Source organism: Pristiophorus japonicus, chromosome 27, assembly GCF_044704955.1.
Source record: "Pristiophorus japonicus isolate sPriJap1 chromosome 27, sPriJap1.hap1, whole genome shotgun sequence".
Classification (NCBI taxonomy): Eukaryota; Metazoa; Chordata; class Chondrichthyes; family Pristiophoridae; genus Pristiophorus; species Pristiophorus japonicus.
In genome coordinates, this window is record NC_092003.1 from 6543936 (window position 1) to 6558032 (window position 14097).

A 14097-nucleotide genomic window follows, 5' to 3' on the forward strand; every position below is an offset into this window, starting at 1 on the left:
GTGAGAGAGATCGTGGTTAATGCTCACGGTGAGAGAGATCACGGTTAATGCTCACGGTGAGAGAGATAACAGTTAATGCTCACGGTGAGAGAGATCACGGTTAATGCTCACGGTGAGAGAGATCACGGTTAACGCTCACGGTGAGAGAGATTGTGGTTAATGCTCACAGTGAGAGAGATCACGGTTAATGCTCACAGTGAGAGAGATCACGGTTAATGCTCACGGTGAGAGAGATCACGGTTAATGCTCACAGTGAGAGAGATCACGGTTAACGCTCACGGTGAGAGAGAGATCATGGTTAATGTTCACAGTGAGAGAGATCACGGTTAACGCTCACGGTGAGAGAGATCATGGTTAATGCTCACAGTAAGAGATCATGGTTAATGCTCACAGTGAGAGAGATCATGGTTAATGCTCACGGTAAGAGATCATGGTTAATGCTCACGGTGAGAGAGATCATGTTTAATGCTCACGGTGAGAGAGATCACGGTTAATGCTCACGGTGAGAGAGATCACGGTTAATGCTCACGGTGAGAGAGATCACGGTTAATGCTCACGGTGAGAGAGATCACGGTTAATTCTCACGGTAAGAGATCACGGTTAATGCTCACGGTGAGAGAGATCATGTTTAATGCTCACGGTAAGAGATCATGGTTAATGCTCACAGTGAGAGAGATCACGGTTAACGCTCACGGAGATAGAGATCATGGTTAATGCTCACGGTGAGAGAGATCATGGTTAATGCTCACGGTGAGAGATCATGGTTAATGCTCACGGTAAGAGATCATGGTTAACGCTCACGGTGAGAGAGATCATGGTTAATGCTCACGGTGAGAGAGATCATGGTTAATGCTCACGGTGAGAGAGATCACGGTTAATGCTCACAGTGAGAGAGATCACGGTTAATGCTCACGGTGAGAGAGACCATGGTTAATGCTCACGGTAAGAGATCATGGTTAATGCTCACGGTAAGAGATCATGGTTAACGCTCACGGTGAGAGAGATCATGGTTAATGCTCACGGTGAGAGAGATCATGGTTAATGCTCACGGTAAGAGATCATGGTTAATGCTCACGGTAAGAGATCATGGTTAATGCTCACGGTAAGAGATCATGGTTAATGCTCACGGTAAGAGATCATGGTTAATCCCCCTCCTGCGTCGCCATCTGTAATGTAAAGAAAAATGCTCTTTCAGAGATCAAACAGGAACTGGCTGATACAAAACTGCACCCACAGCGACCCACAGCGCGCAACCCCCCACAGCCATTTCCCCCCCCCCCCCCCCACAGCCCCTCACCCCACCCACAGCCTCTCACCCCACCCACGGTCCTTACCCCACCCACAGCCCCTCCTCCCACCCACAGCCCCTCCCCCCCCACCCACAGCCTTTCACCCCACCCACAGCCCTTCCCCCATAGTCCCATCCCCTGCCCCCACCCACAGCCCTTCCACCACGCACAGCCCCTTCCCCCACCCACAGCCCTTCCCCTACCCACAACCCCTCCCCCACCCACTGACCCTCCCTCAAACTTTCGCAGGTCCCACCCACATTCAGCACCTCAAAATAGTTTCATGTTGAAGAAACTGCACGGCTATTGGCATGCTATTTAATCATGGGGGGCGTCACAGCCCAGTCGCCATCCACAATGCAAGCACTTTCTCAGCAGCAGGTCACAGACAGGTACTCAGCAGGGCACATTACGGCAAAGTTGGTCCGCCCTCAATCTAGGAGGCATTGATATCAGTTCCGTCTCAGCGGGATGGGGTGCTTCCCCCTGTTGATCTCACACGGCTTTTAGCATAACATCACCAGGGATAAGCACTTTATTAAAACCTCACAGTGTGACCCCAGGAGGCCATAAATGAGGGTCCGTGCAGCATTGAGGTTTCATTTCTGTCCCCAGCTCCAACCAACCAGTAAAATAGTATATAGGATCATGAGGAGGCTAGTCGGTCCATTGAGTCTGTTCCGCTATTCAATTAGATCGCAGCTGAACTGTACCTTAACTCCATTTACCCGCTTTAGTTCCGTAACCCTTAATACCCTTGCCTCACAAAAATCTATCAGTTTCAGTTTTGCCATTTTTAATTGACCCGCGGCCTCAACAGCTTTTTGGGGGAGAGAGTTCCAGATTTGCACCACCTTTTGTGTGAAGAAGTGCTTCCTCACATCCCGAAATGGCCTGGCTCCAATTTTCAGGTTATAAGAACACAAGAAATAGGAGCAGGAGTCGGTCAGACGGCCCCTCGAGCCTGCTCCGCCATTTAATACGATCATGGCTGATGTGATCGTGGACTCAGCTCCACTTCCCCGCCCGCTCACCATAACCCTTCACTCCCTTATCGTTCAAAAATCTGTCTATCTCCGCCTTAAATATATTCAATGACCCAGCCTCCACAGCTCTCTGGGGCAGCGAATTCCACAGATTCACGACCCTCAGAGAAGAAATTCCTCCTCATCTCAGTTTTAAATGGGCGGCCTCTTATTCTGAGACTATGGCCCCTAGTTTTAGTTTCCCCTAATTTGTGGAAATACTGCATTCACCTTGTCGAGCCCCCTCATTATCTTGTATGTTTTGATAGGCCCTCATGTTCTGCCCCTCCGCCCCAACAGAGGAAATAGTTTCTTTCTATCTACCCTATCGAATCCCTTTAATCATCTTAAACACTTCGATTAGATCACCGCTTAATCGTCTATACTCGAGGGAATACAAGGGCCTTGGTGAGGCCTCACCTGGAATATTGTGTGCAGTTTTGGTCTCCTAATCTGAAGAAGGACATTTTTGCTATTGAAGGAGTGCAGCGAAGGTTCACCAGACTGATTCCCAGGATGGCAGGACTGACATATGAAGAAACACTGGATCGACTAGGCTTATATTCACTGGAATTTAGAAGAATGAGAGGGGATCTCACAGAAACATAAAATTCTAACGGGATTGGACAGGTTAGATGCAGGAAGAATATTCCCGATGTTGGGGAAGTCCAGAACCAGGGGACACAGTCTAAGGATAAGGGGTAAGCCATTTAGGACCGAGATGAGGAGAAACTTCTTCACTCAGAGAATTGTGAACCTGTGGAATTCTCTACCACAGAAAGTTGTTGAGGCCAGTTCGTTAGATATATTCAAAGGGGAGCTAGATGTGGCCCTTATGGATAAATGGATCAACGGGTATGGAGAAAAAACAGGAATGGGGTACTGAAGTTCCATGATCAGCCATGATCATATTGAATGGTGGTGCAGGCTCGAAGGGCCGAATGGCCTACTCCTGCACCTATTTTCTGTGTTTCAAGCATCGCCTATTCAACCTGTCCTCCTGATTTAACCCTTTAGCCCCAGTATCATTCTGGTGAATCTTCACTACGCCCGCTCTAAGGCAGATTAATCCTTCTTCAGGTGTGGTGCCCAGAACTGAACGGTTACTCCCGCTGGGGTCTGACCAGAAATCTGTACAACTGAAGCATCACTGCCTCCCCTTTGTATTCCAGCCCTCTTGAGAGAAAGGCCAACATTTCATTGGCCTATTTAATTATTCTTTTCACCTGTCCGATAGCTTTCATATCGATACAAATCCATAATGTGGAAGGAGATTCAATGGGAGGGTGGAGTCCGTGATAGGGGAGAGTGTCCATGGGCTGTGGAAAGAGCTTGGTAGAATGGAGAGTGATGATGCGAAGTCACATTGCAGTGACAGTGTAGAGTGAGCTTTAGTTCTTGGTTGGAGAGGCCTGTGATTTTGCTGATGGCCTGTCAGTGTCAGCCGTGCGTCAGTTGGTAGCACCCTTGCCTCCTAGTCAGAAGGTTGTGGGTTCAAATCACACTCCAGAGATCTGAGCACAAATATCTAGGTGGACACTCCAGTGCAGTACTGAGGGAGCAGCGCACTGTCGGAGGGGCGGTACTGAGGGAGCAGCGCACTGTCGGAGGGGCGGTACTGAGGGAGCGCCGCACTGTCGGATGGGCGGTACCGAGGGAGCGCCGCACTGTCGGAGGGGCGGTACCGAGGGAACGTGCATTGTCGGAGGGACGGTACTGAGGGAGCGCCGCACTGTCGGAGGGACGGTACTGAGGGAGCGCTGCACTGTCGGAAGGGCGGTACCGAGGGAGCGCGCATTGTCGGAGGGGCGGTATTGAGGGAGTGTCGGAGGGGCGGTACTGAGGGAGTGTCGGAGGGGCGGTACTGAGGGAGCGCCGCACTGTCGGAGGGGCGGTACTGAGGGAGCGCCGCACTGTCGGAGGGGCGGTACTGAGGGAGCGCCGTACTGTCGGAGGGGCAGTACTGAAGGAGCGCGCATTGTCGGAGGGGCAGTACTGAGGGAGCGCCGCACTGTCGGAGGGGCAGTTCTGAGGGAGCGCCGCACTGTCGGAAGTGCTGTCTTTTGTATGAGGTATTAAACTGAGGTCTCCACCTCCTCTCAAGTGGATGTGAAAGAACCCATGGCACTATTTCAAAGAAGAGCAGGGGTAGTTCTCCCCGGTGTCCTGGGCCAATATTTATCCCTCTATCAACATCACTAAAGCAGATGATCTGGTCATTATCACATTGCTGTTTGTGGGAGCTTGGTGTGCGCAAATTGGCTGCCCCGTTTGCTACATTACAACAGTGACTACACTCCAAAAGTACTTCATTGGCTATAAAGCACTTTGGGAAGGTGGTTGTGAGGCTATAGAAATGGGAGTCTTTTGTTTTTTTCTTTGTGGGTGCAGAGGCCTGGGATTTTCCTGGTGGATAGTGAGGCCTGGCATACCCCTAATGATTACGGCAGGTATCATTGTGCATGTTCTGTCAAGTGACAATTGTCCTCGCCCCCTCCCTACCTCTGTAACCTCCTCCAGCCCTACAACTCACGAGATCTCTGCGCTCTTCCAACTCTGCCCTCTCGCGCATCCCCCAATTTTAATCACTCCACCATCGGTGGCCGTGCCTTCAGCTGCTGGGCCCCAAGCTCTGGAACTCCCTCCCTAAACCTCTCCGCCTCTCTCTCCTCCTTAAAACCAACCTCTTTGACCCAGCTTTTGGTCACCTGTCCTACTATTTCCTGTGTGGCTCAAATTATGTTTGACAACGCTCCTGTGAAGCGCCTTGGGACGTTTTACTACACTAAAGGTGCTATATAAATGCAAGTTGTTGTTGCTGTGGTCATTCCCCTATTGTGTCCAGAAAATACAGGCAACTCTCGATTATCCGTACACAGGTCCAACGGGAAACCGTTGTAACGGGATTTAAAATTCTGTTGCGAACAATTGAAAAGACAGCCCCAAATAATTTGGAAAAATCTCCTTCCAAACACTGTGCTCATTTGTATTTGCTCATTCTCTCTCTCACACACTCTCTCTCTCTCTCACACATTCTCTCTCACTCTCACACACATTCTCTCACACTCGCTCATTCTCTCTCATTCACACACACTCTCTCTCACACTCACTCATTCTCACACTCGCTCATTCTCTCTTTCTCACACTCGCTCATTCTCTCTCTTTCACACTCTCTCTCACACACACTCTCACACTCGCTCATTCTCTCTCTTTCACACTCTCTCTCACACACACTCTCACACTCGCTCATTCTCTCTCTCTCACACATTCTCTCTCTCGCTCTCTCACACTCACACATTCTCTCTCTCATACATTCTCTCTCTTACTCTCTCACACTCACACATTCTCTCTCTCTCACACTCTCTCTCTTTCACACACACTCTCTCACACACACTCACACATTCTCTCTCTCACACACTCTCTCTCTCTCTCTCTCTCACACACACACACAGTAAAAATCACCTCCTCTGCCCTAGTTTTGCCGGTGTGTGTGTGTGTGTGCGCGCTGTTGCAGCCGCTGTCTCTCGCGGCCGCTGCTGACGTTGGGAACGGGGGCAGAGCCGGCACCGGGTTCCAGGCACAGAACCTGTACATGCATGTTGGCAATGTCCATCTTTTGTTACTGTTTGTATTGATTCATTAAAGTTTTAACTTTAAAATGTAAACTCACCCGAACGGAAAAATAGTTTACCCGGAATAGCACAATCCCCCGAGGGACCCGGATAATCGCGAGTTGCCTGTATTTTGAAACTTTGCGAGCGAAATTGCCCTGCGCGCCGATTGGGGGCGGTAACCAGCGCCCGGCGTAGAATTCCCGCCCCTGCCGCTGAATTGGGCTTACCACCCCTCGAAGGATGTGGGGTGCAAGCTCACACGCTCCACTTCCTTGAGGGTGGTTCCCGGGGCACGATTGGGGCAGGCCGGGAAGCGCTACGCGGCAGCTCCAATTGACGCTGAAGCGCTTCAGAGCCCCTCCCTTTGCTTAAAGGGGAGGGCCGTTTCGCCCTCTGCAAGGCCTCTGATGGCCTCCACTAGGCCAGGAGGGCAGCGTGGGACCGAGCCTAAAGCCCAGCACCTAACACAAAGTGCCGGGCTGCACGATGGCGGCCCAGACCCCGCTAGGACCGCCATACTGGAGGCGAGGCGGGAGTCAGTAAACCAGTCAAGATGGCGGCGCCGGGCGTGGTGCCCATCCCTTTAAGTACCGCCCTCAGAGCGGATGTCGGCCAGCTGCGTGACCCGCGAAGCTGGCGTTGACATCGGCTCACCCCAGCCTTGCGGTCCTCGGGGCATTTCCCGCCGCGGGGCAGTAAGGGGTCAGCGCACACGGCAACCCAGGGTGCTACCCATGAGACGCAGCACTGCCATGGTAGCCCCTCGGCAAACTCCCGCATAATTTCACGCGAGCCTGTAGCGTCCCCCCCGCCAGATGAAAAATGTCTTGCGCCCCCACCCCCCCCTGCCTCCCCGGAGGCACTAACGGGCCTCTATCAAAGGGGCAAGTTTGCACACTTTGTTTTAATAGTTCCTTTGGTTACCGGTCTCTCTACTTTTTAAAATGATTTATTCCTGCACCTCTTTTCAGGGTTGCGCCCACCTTGTCTCTATCCTTGCTGTGGGTGGCAGCGGGGATAACACGGGTGAGAAGGTCTGCCCCCAAGCCCTGCCAACACTGCTACGCACTTGGCTTCACGGAGAGGACGGTCTTTTTGATTTCCAGATGGGCGAAGTGGCAGGGGATTTATCTACCTACCTCCGCCGTGTTGTACCTGCCCTGGGAGTGTTTGATGGGACAGTGTAGAGGGAGCTTTACTCTGTATCTAACCCCGTGCTGTACCTGCCCTGGGAGTGTTTGATGGGACAGTGTAGAGGGAGCTTTACTCTGTATCTAACCCCGTGCTGTACCTGCCCTGGGAGTGTTTGATGGGACAGTGTAGAGGGAGCTTTACTCTGTATCTAACCCCGTGCTGTACCTGCCCTGGGAGTGTGTGATGGGACAGTGTAGAGGGAGCTTTACTCTGTATCTAACCCCCTGTACCTGCCCTGGGAGTGTTTGATGGGACAGTGTAGAGGGAGCTTTACTCTGTATCTAACCCCCTGTACCTGCCCTGGGAGTGTTTGATAGGACAGTGTAGAGGGAGCGTTACTCTGTATCTAACCCCCTGTACCTGCCCTGGGAGTGTTTGATGGGACAGTGTAGAGGGAGCTTTACTCTGTATCTAACCCCCTGTACCTGCCCTGGGAGTGTTTGATGGGACAGTGTAGAGGGAGCTTTACTCTGTATCTAACCCCGGGCTGTACCTGCCCTGGGAGTGTTTGATGGGACAGTGTAGAGGGAGCGTTACTCTGTATCTAACCCCGGGCTGTACCTGCCCTGGGAGTGTTTGATGGGACAGTGTAGAGGGAGCGTTACTCTGTATCTAACCCTGATCTGAGAGTGTTTGAGGAGACATTGCCTCAATGTTCAGTCCCCTCACTGATGCGCACAAAAAAGTAAGACATTATAAAGAAACGAAGTTGACACCATATTGTTTATTTAAAGATATTCCGGATGGCTTTGGAATATATTACAAAAAGCCGAGGGAATACTGGGGGCAACTTCCTCGAGCTATTGATTTGAAAGGACGCAGAACTAACGGGAAGCGTCCGAGCGTTGAGGGAGATTCGGCTCCCTTCTGGAAGCGGATTCCCCCAGCCGCTTATCGTCGGAATGGAAACCCCCAGCGCCTTCCGCGCGCTGGGCGCGCAGCACATGCGCACTGGAGCCTGGAGCGTAGAGCATGTGAGCCTAATGTGCGAAGGAGATCGCTGTCTCCATTCCCCAGCTGTCACACTGAATCGGGCTCCTTCCACATGCCATCAACCAGCAGCCGGTGAACATGCCCGATGCACGCCCCAACCATGTGTTCGACCCATCATTCCTCCCCCCACCCTCCGCCCCCAGGCACAGAACGTTTCACCCCGTGAGAAATGAAACCCTCTGGCCACCATGATCCCGCCTCTGCATCAGAAGGTTGTGGGTTCAGGTCCCACTCCAGCGACCTGAGTGCATAAATCTTGACCGACACTCCCAGTGCAATGCTGAGGGAGCGCCGCACTGTCGGAGGGGCAGTACTGAGGGAGCGCCGCACTGTCGGAGGGGCAGGACTGAGGGAGCGCCGCACTGTCGGAGGGGCTGTGCTGAGAGAGCGCCGCACTGTCAGAGGGGCAGTACTGAGGGAGCGCCGCACTGTCGGAGGGGCGGTACTGAGGGACCGCTGCACTGTCGGAGGGGCGGTGCTGAGAGAGCGCCGCACTGTCAGAGGGGCAGTACTGAGGGAGCGCCGCACTGTCGGAGGGGCGGTACTGAGGGACCGCTGCACTGTCGGAGGGGCTGTACTGAGGGAGCGCCGCACTGTCGGAGGGGCGGTGCTGAGGGAGCGCCGCACTGTCGGAGGGGCAGTACTGAGGGAGCGTCGCACTGTCGGAGGGGCAGTACTGAGGGAGCGCCGCACTGTCGGAGGGGCGGTGCTGAGGGAGCGCCGCACTGTCGGAGGGGCAGTGCTGAGGGAGCGCCGCACTGTCGGAGGTGCCGTCTTTCGTATGAGACGTCAAACCGAGGCCCCATCTACTCTCTCTCAGGTGGAAGTTAAAGATCCCATGACAGTATTTCGAAGAAGAGCAGGGGAGTTCTCCCCGGTGTCCTGGGGCCAATATTTATCCCTCAAGCAACATCACTAAAGCAGATTATCTGGTCATTATCACATTTGTGGGAGCTTGCTGTGTGCAAATTAACTGCTGTGTTTCCCACATTACAACAGTGACTACACTCCAAAAGTACTTCATTGGCTGTAAAGCCCTTTGAGACGTCCGGCGGCCGTGAAAGGCGCTATATAAATACAGGTCTTTCTTTTATTTGAGGCTCCAAGGTTTCTGGTTGGCTTCAATAAGCAGCTTAAAAATATATATTTTTTAATAATTACTAAACGAAATGTCAGTTAATCGAAGGGAAAAGCAGCAGAGAAATTAAACATTTGATTCATTACATAGGAACAGGAGTGGGCCATTCCGCCAATCTGTCAGATCATGGCTGATCCGTACCTCAACTCCATGTACCCGCCTTTAGCTCCATGTCCCTCGATATCCCTTGGATTCGAAGGATACAAAGGGATATCGATAGGGTAGATGTAGAGATACTTGCACTTGTCCAGAACTATGGCCATCAACATAAGACAGTCACCAATAAATCCAATGGGGAATTCAGGAGAAACTTCTTTACCCAGAGAGCGGTGAGAATGTGGAACTCGCTGCCACAGGGAGGGGTTGAGGCGAATAGTGTCGATGCATTTAAGGGGAGGCTGGATAAACACACGAGGGAGAAAGGAATAGAAGGATATGGTGATAGGGTGAGATGGAGAGAGTGGGAGGAGGCTCGAGTGGAGCAGAAACCCCGGCACGGAGCAGTGGGGCCAAATGGCCGACACCCGTTGCTATGAAGGGGCTGTGGAGCTGATCTTGAACTTAGCAGGGTGGGAAAAGAGCAATAATTAAATGTGTTTGTGCACAGTCACTGCGACGTCACGGAGAGCAGTCGCTGAAGTCACTGCTAAAAGATTGGCAGGGCAAAAAAAAAGCCATTTCCGACACGGAAGATTTCACAAAGCAAATCAACGCCAGTTAATGCCTGGCTTTTTGCGCTCTCTTGAGGTGGGTCCAACTCGAGGAGAGAGAGACGGCGAATTTTCACTCTCCCCTCCCACTTAACGCAAGTTTACTAAGGCTTTGGGGCAGTATGGCACTGCAATTCGGACACTTTTAAAAGGTGGCACATCATCATAGGCAGTCCTTCGAAATCGAGGAAGGCTTGCTTCCACTCTTAAAGTGAGTCCTTAGGTGGCTGAACAGTCCAATACGAGAGCCACAGTCCCTGTCACATGTGGGACAGACAGTGGTTGAGGGAAGGGGAGGGTGGGACTGGTTTGCTGCACGCTCCTTCCGCTGCCTGCGATTGGTTTCTGCACGCTCTCGGCGACGAGACTCGAGGTGCTCAGCGCCCTCCCGGATGCACTTCCTCCACTTAGGGCGGACTGGTCTTTGGCCAGGGACTCCCAGGTGCCGGGGGAGATGTTGCACTTTATCAGGGAGGCTTTGAGGGTGGTCCCTTGTAACGTTTCCTCTGCCCACCTGGGGCTCGCTTGCCGTGTAGGAGTTCCGAGTAGAGCGCTTGCTTTGGGAGTCTCGTGTCTGGCATGCGGAAATGTGGCCCGCCCAGCTGATCAAGTGTGGTCAGTGCTTCAATGCTGGGTGGCACATCGTGGTCTGTGACTCCCGGTGGAGACATTGATTATTCTGCCGTAGATGCTCCACCTCAGTTGCCAGCAAAGCCTTGTCCTCTTTCTCCTGTTCCAAAGTTTTCAACAAAAACAAAACATCATGGTTAAATTTCACAGAATTTTGGCAGCTTTTTATTCTGCAGCCGCATCAAACACTCCCAGGACAGGTACAGCACGGGGTTAGATACAGAGTAAAGCTCCCTCTACACTGTCCCATCAAACACTCCCAGGACAGGTACAGCACGGGGTTAGATACAGAGTAAAGCTCCCTCTACACTGTCCCATCAAACACTCCCAGGGCAGGTACAGCACGGGGTTAGATACAGAGTAAAGCTCCCTCTACACTGTCCCATCAAACACTCCCAGGGCAGGTACAGCACGGGGTTAGATACAGAGTAAAGCTCCCTCTACACTGTCCCATCACACACTCCCAGGGCAGGTACAGCACGGGGTTAGATACAGAGTAAAGCTCCCTCTACACTGTCCCATCAAACACTCCCAGGGCAGGTACAGGGGGTTAGATACAGAGTAAAGCTCCCTCTACACTGTCCCATCAAACACTCCCAGGGCAGGTACAGGGGGTTAGATACAGAGTAAAGCTCCCTCTACACTGTCCCATCAAACACTCTCAGGGCAGGTACAGCACGGGGTTAGATACAGAGTAAAGTTCCCTCTACACTGTCCCATCAAACACTCCCAGGGCAGGTACAGCACGGGGTTAGATACAGAGTAAAGTTCCCTCTACACTGTCCCATCAAACACTCCCAGGGCAGGGACAGCACGGGGTTAGATACAGAGTAAAGCTCCCTCTACACTGTCCCATCAAACACTCCCAGGGCAGGTACAGGGGGTTAGATACAGAGTAAAGCTCCCTCTACACTGTCCCATCAAACACTCTCAGGGCAGGTACAGCACGGGGTTAGATACAGAGTAAAGCTCCCTCTACACTGTCCCATCAAACACTCCCAGGACAGGTACAGCACGGGGTTAGATACAGAGTAAAGCTCCCTCTACACTGTCCCATCAAACACTCCCAGGGCAGGTACAGCATGGGGTTAGATACAGAGTAAAGCTCCCTCTACACTGTCCCATCAAACACTCCCAGGGCAGGTACAGCATGGGGTTAGATACAGAGTAAAGCTCCCTCTACACTGTCCCATCAAACACTCCCAGGGCAGGTACAGCACGGGGTTAGATACAGAGTAAAGCTCCCTCTACACTGTCCCATCAAACACTCCCAGGGCAGGTACAGGGGGTTAGATACAGAGTAAAGCTCCCTCTACACTGTCCCCTGATTTTTAGGGGTAGTGCCCCAAGGTGGCCAGATGGTATGAGGTTGCGGCCTTCTCCCCTCAGTTGCTGGTTAGCCTGGACCCTCCCCTGATTTCACACTGATGAGCAAGCTCACTCAGAGGGGCACCTCATTGACTAGCTCTGGTCAATCGGTTCTCCTCACCTTAATCAGCTTCTCATTCAGATCCTTGACAATAGCTTCCAAATGAATCAGCTTATCATTGAGGCCTGTGGGAGATTCTCTGGGAGGAGAAATAGCAAGACAATTAAATAAGTCAGCCGCTTCAATTCCATTTCACCTCACATCGTAGCAATTAAATTGTCTGTTCAGTTTTTAGTGCTTTCCATTTCTCCTTCGCTTTAGACCGCGAATCTCTCTGGGATATGGCTTCCCACGGGCACCGGCTGCCCTCTGTATAGTGCCCCTTTCATCGGTGCACCCAGACGGTGAGTGACGACAAGCTATTGAACCATGGGGGGCATCACGCCTGAACCCAATTCAATGCTCACATATTCCCAGCCAGGTGGGGAGGAGGGAATGGGTAGCGTTTCGGTCCTTGGATCAAGAGCAGAAATCCTGGCTGAGTTCCCTTTCCCCCCGCCCAATCCAGGGGGCATCGAGACTTATTGTAGCCTCAGCCGCAGCCCTGCCCGAGTTCAGTTTTATAACTCAGCGCAGGCTGGGGCTGGAGGGGTGGTCCATTTTAGCTACCTTTCAACATCCAGACAGTAACTCACATCGCCTGCAGGTGGCAGCGTCACGCCATTAAACAGAACTGGTCTCAGCACTGCAGCCAGCAGGCACCTGGCGGTACTGCGGCCCCAATCGCCACCTGGCCCCACCAGCTTGCTCATTTACAGAAAGCTGAAAGAAAGAACTTGCATTTATATAGCGCCTTTCACAACGTTGGGCCGTCACAAAGCGCTTTACAGCCAATGAAGTCCTTTTTGGAGTGTGGTCACTGTTGTAATATGGGAAACGCGGCAGCCGATTTGCGCACAGCAAGCTCCCACAAATAGCAATGAGATAATGACCGGATCAATTGTTTTAGTGATGTTGATTGAGAGATAAATATTGGGCCCAGGGCATCGGGGATAAGTCCCGGGCTCTTCCCTCAGTACCGCCCCTCCGACAGTGCGGTGCTCCCTCAGTACCGCCCCTCCGACAGTGCGGCGCTCCCTCAGTACATCCCCTCCGACAGTGCAGTGGAGGCTTCCTCAGTACTGCCCCTCCGACAGTGCGGCGCTCCCTCAGTACCACCCCTCCGACAGTGCAGTGGAGGCTTCCTCAGTACCACCCCTCCGACAGTGCAGTGGAGGCTTCCTCAGTACCGCACTGTAAGTCCTGACACCACTTCCAGGCCCCACACCAATTCCTCGTGCCGACACACCTCATCCCCATCACCAACCCCAAATCACACCCCCCCCCCCACCCAATCACCAACCCCGTCCTCGTTCCCCCCATTCGTATACCCCATCTCCACACCGCTCCGCATCTACAACCCCTCTTTCCCACCCCACCCCACTCCCCATACCATCACCAACCCTGTCCCCATACCCCAGAGACCGTTGGACGAGCTGTGCCATTAACGTTGAGCAACTTTATGTCTGAGCCAGTGATCTCTCGAACTATACGGAAACTCCCACTAATCAGCAGAATCACGATGCCCTGCCTCACCCCATTGAGCGATGTCGTGTCAGGATCCACCTACCTCGGCCTGCTTGCTCCCATCAACTCGATGGCATCGACAGCTCTGGCTTCCTCTGCTGTGCCCTCATCTGGCAAAAGAAAGAGGAAAGATTCACTGGAGCAGCTAATGCATCATAGAAACATAGAAAATAGGTGCAGGAGCAGGCCATTCAGCCCTTCTAGCCTGCACCGCAATTCAATGAGTTCATGGCTGATCATGCAACTTCAGTACCCCATTCCTGCTTTCTCGCCATACCCCTTGATCCCCCGAGTAGTAAGGAATTCATCGAACTCCCTTTTGAATATATTTAGTGAATTGGCCTCAACTACTTTCTGTGGTAGAGAATTCCACAGGTTCACCACTCTCTGGGTGAAGAAGTTTCTCCTCATCTCGGTCCTAAATGGCTTACCCCTTATCCTTAGACTGTGACCCCTGGTTCTGGACTTCCCCAACATTGGGAACATTCTTCCTGCATCTAACCTGTCTA

At 52.4% G+C, this 14097-nt stretch overlaps 1 protein-coding gene across 2 annotated transcripts in view; it reads right to left on the reverse strand.

Annotated features, from left to right (window-relative positions):
• Positions 1 to 8574: 8574 nt before the first annotated feature.
• The window catches only part of sipa1 (signal-induced proliferation-associated 1), a 49247-nt gene continuing 43724 nt past the window's right edge, over positions 8575 to 14097 (reverse strand). The window contains exons 13-15 of one of the 2 annotated variants that reach the window (XM_070868190.1): positions 13632 to 13698; positions 12083 to 12161; positions 8575 to 10693 (exon numbers count right to left, since the gene is read on the reverse strand). In XM_070868190.1, coding sequence (XP_070724291.1) covers positions 10580 to 10693; positions 12083 to 12161; positions 13632 to 13698 — 260 coding nt within the window. In that variant the 3' untranslated portion in view covers positions 8575 to 10579. The remainder of the gene's footprint in view (positions 10694 to 12082; positions 12162 to 13631; positions 13699 to 14097) is intronic. The other variant, XM_070868191.1, reaches the window with a different exon arrangement.